Raw genomic sequence first — 13604 nt, forward strand, 5'->3', positions numbered from 1 at the left:
ACTCTGCTTCTCCTGCTTCTGCCTCTCTCTCTCTCTCTCTCTCTCTCTCTGAAGGTCAATAGAAAATAAAAATCTTTGAAAAAAAAATAATAAAATAAAATATCTTTGGCTTCCTTGACCTGACAGCATTTTACTTTTTTGGAGCACTTATCACCACTTGAGATAAGAAAGTTTAAGGGATCTTTGAGACATTAAGTCTCATAATTTCCTCATATACCAGAAGAAGAGGAGCGAGAACAAGCGATCAAAAACATATTTGAAGAAATAATGACGGAAAACTTCCCTAATGTGGTGAAGAATAAAGACACACAAATCCAGAAAGGTCAGGAAATCCCAAATAAGATGTACCCAAAAAGGCCCACACCAAGGCACATTATAGTTCAAATGGCAAAGGATAAAGACAAAGAGTAAATCTTTAAAAAAAAGACAATTACTTACAGGAAGCAGACTATTGGCTGATTTCTCAACAAACGTATTTTATGTCAGAAGAGGTTGGTATAAAATATTCAAAGTGATGAATTGCAAGGACTTACAACTAAGACTACTTTACTCAGCAACACTATGATGTCAAATTGAGGAATAAATAGATTCCCAGACAAGAAAAAGGTAAAAGAGTTTGTTACTATTAAACCAGTATTACAAGAAATTTTAAAGGGCCTCTTTGAAAAAAAGAAGAAGAGAAAGAAGAGGAAGGGGGGAATGGAATGGGGAAGAGGAAGTAAAAGAAGGAAGAAGAAGAAGAAGAAGAAGAAGAAGAAGAAGAAGAAGAAGAAGAAGAAGAGGAGGAGGAGGAGGAGGAGGAGGAGGAGGAGGAGGAGGAGGAAGGGAAGTAGTAGTAGTAGTACTGATGGAAAAGAACAGAACAGAATATAATTAAAAGAATAAAGTGGCAATAAATACATACCTATCAATGATCATTTTAAGTGTAAATGGCTTAAATTCTTTAATTAAAACTCAGGGTATCTGAACAAATAAGAAAACAAGACCCATATACAGATGATGTATTATAGAATTATACTCCTAAACTCAACACAACCTAACCATTAAATTCAAAAAAATTTTTAAACAAAAGTTTAAAAAAAGAAAAAATTAACATGCTCGTTGGAAGGTCATAAGTTTTCTTATTTTATGATTATTGATTAACTTTATTAATAACAAATTTTAACAACTTAATTTTACTCATAGAATGTTATTTTATTATATTTATATAACCTCATTAAAAGAATTAAAATACTCCATCTGTATAAATAATGCTTGTTTGTCTATCTTTAATATTTTTTCAGACAATAAATTATAGGTTATATTATTTATAAACTTGATCATTATACATACTAACAGGATATATTTATTTTATTTTCTCCTGCCCCCTGAATGTTTTTGGAGATATTAATATCTTGAATGTTACTCAGTAAACAGAGGATTTTAGTACCGACCTTATTTCTAAGCAGCTGTAGTATCCTAGAAAAGAAATGTAAATTGTCACATCTTCAGTTTCCTTCTCTATAAAAAGTAATTTAAACACCATATGAATGATATTTTGTGTCTCTTACAGTTCTTATTTTTGAAAATTTTGGTTCCTATATTATACTATTTATCCTGTTTTTCTATCTGCTTTTTTTTGAGGTTGTTATTTATATGTCTTCAGTTATTAACTTGGTGTATCATCCAAATTACATGCCTGTGCATTTCAGATCTGTCACTCAATATGGAAAAGAGCTTTGGCTGAATAAATTCTGTTTATGATAGTCTTAGAACATCTTGATTTGATTATTTCTTGCATCTCACCCAGAGTTGTCTTATAAAATTAGAAAGACTTAAATTCTTATTTTACCTTGTAAAATGACAACTCTTAAATTATGCATTGAGAAATCTCTGGTTGCCTATATGGCACTTTACTCTCTACTTTCCATTGAGTTCTAAGGCTTACCTGGCCAATGGCATCTGATGTTAAATCTCTGGCTTCATTTCTTTCTTAAACAAACTTTTTTCTCTAGTATACTGTTAGTGATTTTCTTGACCTTGGTTTCCACACTTTTCTGGACCAATAGTGTCAATAAATATATTCATTAATGTAATTCAAAATTAATTGATGGAAGTGTGTCAAAAATAAATGCTCTATATATTGCACAACATGTAAATCCTTTTTCTGAGAAAATAAAAAGGAAAATTGAATGGGTAGGGAATGCTTGTTTTGTAATTAATTTCTAAAAAATCATTTTTGCCTTTGCCTTGACAACAGAGAACTAGGGTACACTGATAGCCACAGCTTTTTCTAATTGGAACTATGACATTGGGATTTTGGGATTATTTCATCATTTCTTTTATGGCTTCCTCCAGGATCGATATGAACATAGTCTAAGAATAAATATTAGCTGAGTAAGTTCAAATAGATAATAAAAACTAACTTGGGTTTTTTAAGCAATATAAAACATATAAATACTGAAGTGTTCCCCTTCTTCATACATCTAGCATAATATAAATAAGCATATATTATGAATAAAAAGATGAATCATGCCAATATTTCAATATACTTGTTTTAGATGGGCACCTACTTTTGCTTAAGTCCTGAGTATATCTGTTACAAGCAGTGAACAGAAGAAAAGAACATGGTAAAAATAAGCAATATCAAATAAAGTTGGCCAATTCCATCTATAAACATCAATTACTAAAGAGAAGGAGAAACTTGAGGACTACTTTTGTAAACAGGCACATATTAAGTACTTCAGACTTTATTGTGGACTGTGGCCAAGACTCTGCTCTTCTCTGGGCTTCAATTTCCTGTCTTTCCTACCTTCTGTCCTTTCACGTACATTAGCTGATAAACATTCACCCACCACAAAAGATATGAGCTCAAACCCAAAGAGATTCATTTTTTGAAATTTGTATCATTATCAATTATTTTATACACGTAGTTATTCTCTAACTATAGTCCTTTGGGCTAAAACCCTTCAGAAAGTCTCCAGCATGCACAGAATAACTTCTTGCCCCTTAAGAGCACAGCATGCTTGCTCACCATTATGTGACTTCTTTCTTTTTCTCTGTGCTCCTCTCCATCTACTCCTTTCAATGTACTTCATGATCCTGATTCATTACTTGATTTAGTTGTAGTCACCTGTATCTGATATCTGAGACCATATTCATTCTTCTCCTTGAGCCTATAAATTCCTCTTAAGGCCAAACCTCTCCTTCGGCTTCACAATCCTGCTCAGAACTCATGTGTTTATGAAGATCCTCTTTGCTTCTCTTACCCATCACCTCAAATTAACTAGGAATTTTCTTTGTTCCTATTGCATCTCATTACAGCTTTATTAAAATGTTTATTACATTTTATAACAGGGAGGCTCATGTTAATTTATCCTAACGGCTTCAATCTGCCTGACCAGATGGTGGCGCAGTAGATAGAGCATCGGACTGGGATGTGGAGGACCCAGGTTTGAGACCTCGAGGTCGCCAGCTTGAGCACGGGCTCATCTGGTTTGAGCAAGGCTCACCAGCTTGAACCCAAGGTTGCTGGCTCGAGCAAGGGGTCACTTGGTCTGCTGTAGCTCCCCAGTCAAGGCACATATGAGAAATCAATCAGTGAACAACCAAGGAGCTGCAACAAAGAATTGATATTTCTCATTTCTCTCTCTTCCTGTTTGTCTATCCCTCTCTCTGACTCTCTCTGTCTCTGCTACAAAAAAAAAAAAAAAAAAAAAAAAAAAAAGAGTCTTCAATCTCTCTGCAGACAAGAATTTTGCCTTTTTATTTATGTTGTATTCTTGGTACCTAGGAAAATGCCTGACAAACATGGACATTTACTCATTTACTATAGAATATATTGCACTCTATTTCTTTTTTTTTTAAGATTTATTTATTTATTTAATTTATTTTTTACAGAGATAGAAAGAGAGTCAGAGAGAGGGATAGATAGATAGAGAGAATAGAGAGGGATAGTCAGGAACGGAGAGAGATGAGAAGCATCAATCATCAGCTTTTCACTGCGACATCTTAGTTCATTGATTGCTTTTTCATATGTGCCTTGACCATGGACCTTCAGCAGGCTGAGTAACCCCCTGCTCGAGCCAGCGACTTTGGGTCCAAGCTGGTGAGCTTTGCTCAAACCAGATGAGCCTGCGCTCAAGCTGGCGACCTGGGGTCTTGAACCTGGGTCCTCAGCATCCCAGTCCAACCCTCTATCCACTGCGCCACTGCCTGGTCAGGCGCACTCTATTTCTTAACAAACTTCAAATTTACCTGTTTTCAGGATTCTGTATGAATGACTATTCTTTGTATCTGATCATTATGCAGACAGTCCTTCCCAGTTCTAATGCTGAAATTCCCATCTGAAAAAAAACAAAACTCTAAGCTGTACTTCTTGATGTAGCTCACTCTCATTAAGCCTGGTTTGTCAAGCTATTTGGGGCGTTCTGGTGTACAACTCAACTACTGCCATATCCTTTTTAGCTCAACCAACATTCACGATTAGTGTTTTTAGTACAAACATATTCAATACCCAGTCTCCACTCCAACAACTCTCTTGATCTTTTGATATTATAATGCAATCATCTGGGCATAAATCTACTTGGGTAAAGAAAACAGCTGATTGCTACTGTCAGTAGGTATTAGTGCCATGATTAGTGATCATTTTACTCATTTTTATTTTCACATTAACTAAAAGTGTTTCCACTTTTAAATATCCCAGACCCATATCTATTTCTCTATCATTTCACTTAGAAAACTAAAAATTTCAATTTTTCTACCCTGTTTTCCAAAGTATGTATTATATAAATATTTACTCATTTCTTCTCTTTTTCTCCATTCTCAGAAAAACTGGTACATTCTGTATAGGTCTTATTCTTTCGGTTTTGACTCATCCTATTGAAACTTGCATCAATTTATTATTCAACTTGTGGTGTGTTTCAGCCATTTTGCACCATGGGCCTTGTAAAGCCAGAAGCCACAGCCACTATCAAAGCAGCCTCCTGGCCTATGCAGGTTTGCATTGGATTCGGACAGTCGGTAAAGAAACAACGGAGCCAAAACCTGATGGGCCATAGTCTTTAATTCTAGCTTGCACCCGGTGGGCAAGTAAAAATACACACTGGGCTCCAAAACCCACTCACATTCAGTGCTCACAAAGCCACTGACTTATCCGAGTTTCCTAGAATCAAAGGTTTCTAGCTCACCAGCCTTATTCTCCTCAGTTCCCCATCTCCTTCCTTATCCCAGATACAAACACTACACAAACTGGCATCTCACTCAGCACTCTGCCATCTTGGCTGCTTCTCCTGGCCACATGGCCTCTTTCTGCTCTCTGCTCTGCTCCCTCTGCTCTCTCATGCTAATCATCCCAGGAACCAAGAGAGCAAGCTCCCGTTCTGCCCCCATTTTATAGTGTAGATTCCAAACCTTTAATCCAATATAAAAAATAGGGAAGTCTCTAATACAAAGTCACTTCTCTGAGGCATGATTGGATTGTACCACCCCACATCAAGACGGGTGAGAAAGGCTTAATCCCAAAACCAAGCCCCAGGCTACAAGGATTCTCAACACACATTAATATCACCTGGGCGATGGCCTCACATGGGCAGCACCATCTTTAACAAAGTGAGCATAATACATTTTATCTGCCCAACAGGCCTCTTTCTTTTAAGTAAAAATCTTAATTCTAAAATCACCTTGTGTGATTCTGGTTGTTCTTATAGTCATAGATACCATTTCATCATAGTTGTCCTTAGTTCTAAAATCTTAGAAGAGTGGTGTTGATTTTAATTTCACGTTTCTTACTTCTTAACACTTGTATATATCTCAGTGCTTACAGTGCTAATGGCTCCATATGTCCAAACATTTCTTTGTTTCCACCTTATTTTGCATCTCTGTAGCCTTTTCATTTTAGCTTCCTCTTGTTTTTTCAAGCTATTTCTTCCTAGGTCTTCTTTGACCCTCTACTTTCTTCTCATTGATTTTATTTCCTTTTGTTGAACTAGCCTCTAAATATCAGGCCATACTTGAGTTTTATTCTCAGACAATTTCTCTTTTACTTGCTAGTTTCTATAAGGAAGTTCATTTATTCCTTTGTCAGAAAAAAATTTATTTCTACAGTGTACATATGACTTCTTTGAGCATCATATCTAATTCACAGCACATCTTAGACACATTCAAACTTATCACGTACAAGATTTAATTGAGTATTCCCTTTGTAATTTCATCTTGGTTTTCTATCTCGGTTTATAACTTTTCAATTACTCTGGCATATTCTGTTAATTTTTTCCCTGATTTCTCACATTTCCTTCATTTTAATGATACGTGTGCTTCTCATTGCCTAAGATGCCCAGCACCATTTCCACAGCTAAGGTTATCATAATGTTTATTCCTGGCTACTACAGTGACATGCTATAACAACCTCTCTTACTAGGTTGCCTAAGATGTTGTCATAAACACATATAATCCAATTAATTTGCAATTCTTCTTTCTTTCTCATCTCTAATATCTTCCCTATTTCCAGTAAATTGTATCACAATGCATATCTGAATTTCAAAACCATCCATGGTCTGACTCTATCAAGCCCCTGTAACAATAACTTATATTCTATATCTTCTATGTGTCCTAAAATATAGAATTCATCAAATGTGATATATTGCTGTCAAACACCTCTATTTCATTCAAACCAAAATAAGTCAGTCCTTATGTTCTTCCTCTTGGGATTTCTATGCCTTTCTTTCCTCTTTGGCATGCATTTCCTAACCTCTAAGTCTTCCCCGAAACTTGGAACCATGGGAAGAATGGGAAGCAGTGACTTGTCAGGGCTATTCCCCTGAACTTGTCTTCATGACTCCTTTTCTCTGACTTCCCAGTGAGCCAAAGCAGCCCTGCTAAGGCTCTTCCCTGTTGATTCTTCTATCTTAAGACCTTCTTTGTTTCATGGTCCTTAGCTTTCACAAACATACTCTCAAAATCAAAATCAAAACACACAAATAAAAAGTAATAATTTATTCTCATTTAATCATGTCTCAGAATAGTACTAATTTTTAAAATTCCAACTATGTAGAATAACAGCTCTTTAAAGACCAGTTCCTCTTGCTCACACTTAGCAAAAATGCCCAGTCCTTCAATCCAAGTATAGCCAACTTGCACATTTAAACCCTCATGCTACATTGTTAGCTAAATTTTATCATAAAAACTCAGGGAATTAAGAAATGGGCATTGCATATAATCAAATAGAAACACATGTATCCAGACTGATATGTTTTTCAATGCTATCTTTGCAATGAACAAATTAGATGAGTTTTGCAAGTTATTTAACCTTTTGGTGTCTTAATGTCTTCATTTAAAATATGTAGAGCTATCACATGATATTTTTGTTATGATTATAAAAGATGTCTATATGGGACACAATGCCTGGCATAGGTTTGGTACTATGTAAAACAACAACAACAACAAAAAAGACTAAAGCTATTATAGTTGTTATGCTTGAAAAGAAAAAAGATAACCAATATTGATGAGGTAAAAATGTCTTCATGACATTTTACAGAACTTGTAAACAGATTTACCAAGGATTGTGCCTATACCAGCCATCCAGATTTCCTATTCTGAGATGTTGTCCTATTACAGAGGAAGGCTCATTCTTCTTGTGTACAAAATACTGTTTGTTTGTTTATTTGTTTTCTTCTTTTAATTTTTCCATTAATTTGAGAAGGAAGAGCAAGAGAGAGAGAGAGAGAGAGAGAGAGAGAGGCATCAACTAATTTTTCCACTTAAGTTGTTCCATTCATTTGTGAACTCATTGATTGCTTCTTGTTGGTGTTCTGACTGGGGATCAAACCCGTGACCTCAGTACACTGGATGGATGCTTTATCCACTGATCTACCCTGCCATGATCAAGATATTGTTTTCAAGTTAACGATTTATTGTTCCCAAAACAAGTACCTGGTCATGGAGCTGAGCAATTTGACTTACATGACAAAGCTACCATCATGGACTTGTTATCTTGTCATTTTTCTCCATTGCAGCAAAAAATACTAACAACTTCTCAGGTTAGCATGAAATTGTGAAATTGTGGCCTTTGTGAAACCCCTGCATATTTCTGGTACTTATATAGCATTTCCCCACACTTGAGATCTTGAGGACCCCAAAAGTGCTGGAGACCTAACTATGTCTTCAATAACTTGGGGATTTACTCAGAGGGTCAGTATTGTTCTTTGGTTATTGGACAACTGCATTTCCTGAACAGATTTTCTTTGTCAGATGTGAATTGTTCCTTTGTTAAAATGTTCCCCAGCATTTCTGAGGATAGATATTAGGCAGAAATCATTTTCTAATCATATGTACTTCTTAGAATTGAAACCCGCTATTGATTTTATTTCAAACCACAAAATTAGCATACCATCCAATATAGTATATAAACAGCCACAAAAGAGACAGACGGTCATTCACTTAGCTTCTCCTTTACTTCTTGTCCTCCACCTTGGAAAAAAAGGTAAGAATTTTAGAAATAAATTTAATGTATCTTCTCTTTAGTTTTATTTCAATTAGGTTGGGAGATATTTAGAAAATAATTTTTAAAACATAGTCTTTGAAATAAAGGTATTTAATGTGGTACTAACATTATTTTCAAAACTTAGGTGAAAAAAGGAAGAAATGTCTATGAATATTTCATAAAAATTATAATCATATAAGTTTTGTGAGTCCAAGAAAATGGAGTAATAGTTATTAATATTTTTAGTATAAGGTTAGTTAATAAACTATATTAAAAGAAATAATTTTTGAATTAAGTATGCCTTTTTATTTTGAATAAACATCAGTCATAAATGCAAATATATTTAAGTTATTGTCAGGGAATTATAGAGAAAGTTTATTCAACAAGTAGCTCATGGGGGTAGTGTATTTAGTCAAGATATTCCAGGAGTTTTTTGAGAACATGTATTACTTGAAATGTTTATGAATAATTTTTTTAGCAGTGTTCATCCAACTTGTTTACAAAATGTAACATCCCACTTCATAGTTCAATTTATGAATTTCAAAAAATATTAAAATAGACATATGAAATTCAGAATTCAGTTTAAAAAATGTTTTACTTTTTGACATTGGTTCACAAAGCCATTGAGGTTTTAGGAGTACAACTCAGTAAGGATGCCATCTGCACACCAATCATGCACATTTGCCCTCAAACAGAGGGTCTTTTCTTTTTCATTTCTTCTCCCTTTGCCCACCCAACCATGTCCCACCCTTTTTCTCTTTTGTTTTTGCCATACTATTACCTATGTCTATGTGTGTGTGTGTATATATATATATATATATATATTTGGTTAATTCCTTCACCTTATTTCATCCATTCCTCTTACCCCCCACCCTGAATAATAAAGTTCTGACTTAAAATATAAAATGCTAATTATAAAATATAGAATTTGAAATGGGACATTTTCTACTCGTAATAATCTTTTATATAGAAACATTCTGAAACCTGATGATAAAAATTAATTGAAAACTTAATTTAAAAATTAATTACAAAGTAAACTTAATAAAGAATTATATAGCCCAATGAATAATTTTATAAAACATATTTTTGCCTAATAAATAAAACCATTTTGAGCCTTAAACATTGCAAAGAATATTTTGCAGATGAAGTAGAGATTTTTCTAATAAAATATTTATACTTCAGAAATTAAATTTGTAAATCTAGGATTGAAGATTGTATGTCAAAGTATACTGGTGGCACAAACATTATTTTCTACAAGAAATTATAGAGATGGAACAAAATCAAGCTTTTAGTACATTGTGGTCAAAAGTGTTAACATATATTTTATGTTACACTACAATAAGATGGAGCCTGTGGTGGGGACGGGACAAGAGAACCAGATCCTCTCATAAATTATAGAGAGATGAGAGAACAAAGAAGAGGCACAGTGCATGTTCTCTGAAGTCACGTGGCACAAAGGAAAACGAGCTTCATGCGGTTTGTGATGATGAATACTGTGTAGGGGGTACATACAGAAAAAAACAAATGAATCAGTCCTAAAATCATCTGCATAAGTGGCACAAATAAATGAAATGCTCAAATAAAAATTTCAGTGTTATTAGAAAGAAAGGGATATGATTAAGTCAAATATTCATGACAGCTATTTAGTTTAGTAACAAACAAAGAATAAAATAAAATATGATATTCTTTCAATAGATTTTCTTTAATCAGGCTGTTCCAATAGATCTGAAGATTCATCAAGGCTGAGACCTTAGTATTTTGTTCACTGCTGTAAACCCAGCATTTAGAAAACGTCAAGCAATAAAAGGTGCTAAATGAATACTATTCACTTTTGAATAAGTGGATCAGTTAATAAAGTTGATATAATTATTTAAAAATTTTGTCCTTCAAAAAATTTATTGTATTGTGAATAAAAAAATTCAGTGAGGTAGGGTGGAGCTGAGGGCGAAAAGTTCTGAATGGCTAGCAAGGAAATATAAAATTGATATGTAATACTAAAGAGCCATTATAGATTTGACTTTAGTTATATAATAAAATTTCTGTTAGTATTTTTCTAAAATGTAGATAGTTTAATTATCTTTGCTTTCTTTGAAAAGAAAGTAACCTTACTTAATGAAGAAAATATATTAGCTTGATCACCACAATACCATTTTCTCATTCACAGGACTTGACAGCCATGAAGGTCCTCGTCCTTGCCTGCCTGGTGGCCCTTGCTCTTGCAGGGAAGGTAAGAAAATCTCTGAATGATTAATATGTAGTGAAATATCTTTCCACATGTAGGCAACAACATCACCAATATTTTAAATGTACAAATAAAGCAGCATTTCAACAATTTTTTTAATATTTATACTTTTATGAAAATCATGTACATTCACCTACTACTTCAACAGTGTCCTGTTAGCCACAAATCTGGGTAAATGTTTCCTATACCGCTGTGCCACCAGTCCTTAAAGAAAAAACAAACAAGCCAATAAGCAACAGAAAAAAGCAAGAAGAATCAAATATAAAAACAACAAAAAAGAATAATAGCACATGAATATAATTATATGCATGTGCAAGTTAGAGGAATATAACTTATTCCAGTGATAATAATTACATACCTCCTACCCTAAAGAATTGGGCTAAATCCTACTTGTGACTCCCCAAAGACATCCAAATGATGGAATAGCAGGCAATAATCATCATTATAAATGTATTTGAAACTGTAATAAAAAAATCTTTGATAGAAACTAAAATAACTTTTTTTGTTACACATCAAAAACTGTTCCTCATTCAGGTAAAATAGAAATATCATAAAGTTTCCAAATATAAAAGACATAAACAATTACTTTTCAAGGCTTCAAAAGATATAAAACATTTTTTATTTCTTAAATTTGTGAAAAGGATAGCTCTGCATAAAAAAGGTGAAAAATAAGTAGGAAAAATGAGTTAACTATGGAAATTAAATGGTGAATATATATATTTTTTTCTTTACAGAAGGAAGAACTCACTGTATCCAGTGAGGTAAGGCTTTCTTATTTAGAAAAAATATTCCAGCTATAAAAATTTTGGTAAGAAAGTAAATGCCATTGTAAGAACATTTTCTGATGATCCGGTTGCAATTTTTTTTCTTTACAGACAATAGAAAGCCTTTCAAGCAGTGAGGTAAGACAAGGTTCATTCTGAGACAATTTTCCATGTTTGTAACAGCAATATACTGTATTATCTTTCAACTTTGTTACTTTAGGGCTTTTAAACCAATGCAGCTAGTTGTGACATATAAGCTCTGATATAAATTTTCATTCTAGATTTTTTTTAAAATAAATTTTTATTAATGGTAATGGGATGACATTAATAAATCAGGGTACATATATTCAAAGAAAACATGTCTAGGTTATTTTGCCATCAAATTATGTTGCAAACCCCTCGCCCAAAGTCAGATTGTCCTCCGTCACCCTCCATCTAGTTCTCTGTGCCCCTCCCCCTCCCCCTAACTCTCTCCCTCCCTCCCTCCCATGTCCTCCCTCCCCCCCCACCCTTGGTAACCACCACACTCTTGTCCATGTCTCTTAGTCTCATTTTTATGTTCCACCAATGTATGGAATCATGTAGTTCTTGTTTTTTTCTGATTTGCTTATTTCACTCCTTATAATGTTATCAAGATCCCACCATTTTGCTGTAAATGATCTGATGTCATCATTTCTTATGGCTGAGTAGTATTCCATAGTGTATATGTGCCACATCTTCTTTATCCAGTCTTCTATTGAAGGGCTTTTTGGTTGTTTCCATGTCTTGGCCACTGTGAACAGTGCTGCAATGAACATGGGGCTACATGTGTCTTCACGTATCAATGTTTCTGAGGTTTTGGGGTATATACCCAGTAGAGGGATTGCTGGGTCATAAGGTAGTTCTATTTGCAGTTTTTTGAGGAACCACCATACTTTCCTCCATAATGGTTGTACTACTTTACAGTCCCACCAACAGTGAATGAGGGTTCCTTTTTCTCCACAGCCTCTCCAACATTTGCTATTACCCGTCTTGTTGATAATAGCTAATCTAACAGGAGTGAGGTGGTATCTCATTGTAGTTTTGATTTGCATTTCTCTAATAACTAATGAAGCTGAGCATCTTCTCATATATCTGTTGGCCATTTGTATCTCTTCCTGGGAGAAGTGTCTGTTCATGTCCTCTTCCCATTTTTTTATTGGATTGTTTGTTTGTTTGTTGTTGAGTTTTATGAGTTCTTTGTAAATTTTGAATATTAGGCCCTTATCTGAGCTGTCGTTTGAAAATATCATTTCCCATTTAGTTGGCTGTCTGTTTATTTTGATATCAGTTTCTCTTGCTGAGCAAAAACTTTTAATTCTGATGTAGTCCCATTCATTTATCTTTGCCTTCACTTCTCTTGCCATTGGAGTCAAGTTCATAAAATGTTCTTTAAAACCCAGGTCCATGATTTTAGTACCTATGTCTTCTTCTATGTACTTTATTGATTCAGGTCTTATATTTAGGTCTTTGATCCATTTTGAATTAATTTTAGTACACGGGGACAGGCTGTAGTCGAGTTTCATTCTTTTGCATGTGGCTTTCCAGTTTTCCCAACACCATTTGTTGAAGAGGCTTTCTTTTCTCCATGGTGTGTTGTTGGCCCCTTTATCAAAGATTATTTGACCATATATATGTGGTTTTCTTTCTGGGCTTTCTATTCCGTTCCATTGGTCTGAGTGTCTATTTTTTTGCCAATACCATGCTGTTTTGATTATCGTGGCCCTATAATATAGTTTAAAGTCAGGTATTGTAATGCCCTCAGCTTCATTCTTTTTCCTTAGGATTGTTTTGGCTATTCAGGGTTTTTTATAGTTCCATATAAATCTGATGATTTTTTGTTCCATTTCTTTAAAAAATCTCATAGGGATTTTGATGGGAATTGCATTAAATTTGTATATTGCTTTGGGTAATATGGCCATTTTGATTATATTTATTCTTCCTATCCAAGAACAAGGAATATTTTTCCATCTCATTGTATCTTTTTCGATTTCCCTTAACAATGCTTTGTAATTTTCATTATATAGGTCCTTTACGTTCTTTGTTATGTTTATTCCTAGGTATTTTATTTTTTTTGTTGCAATCGTGAAGGGGATTATTTTTTTGAGTTCGTTTTCTAATA

General features: G+C 34.1%; 1 protein-coding gene across 2 annotated transcripts in view; it reads left to right on the plus strand.

Annotated features, from left to right (window-relative positions):
• Positions 1-13604, plus strand: part of LOC136337475 (beta-casein-like) — a 105646-nt gene that overhangs the window by 82540 nt on the left and 9502 nt on the right. For both annotated transcript variants that reach the window (XM_066278627.1, XM_066278628.1), the window contains exons 2-4: positions 10623-10685; positions 11435-11461; positions 11576-11602. In XM_066278627.1, coding sequence (XP_066134724.1) covers positions 10635-10685; positions 11435-11461; positions 11576-11602 — 105 coding nt within the window. In that variant the 5' untranslated portion in view covers positions 10623-10634. The remainder of the gene's footprint in view (positions 1-10622; positions 10686-11434; positions 11462-11575; positions 11603-13604) is intronic.

Source organism: Saccopteryx bilineata, chromosome 5, assembly GCF_036850765.1.
Source record: "Saccopteryx bilineata isolate mSacBil1 chromosome 5, mSacBil1_pri_phased_curated, whole genome shotgun sequence".
Taxonomy (NCBI): Eukaryota; Metazoa; Chordata; class Mammalia; order Chiroptera; family Emballonuridae; genus Saccopteryx; species Saccopteryx bilineata.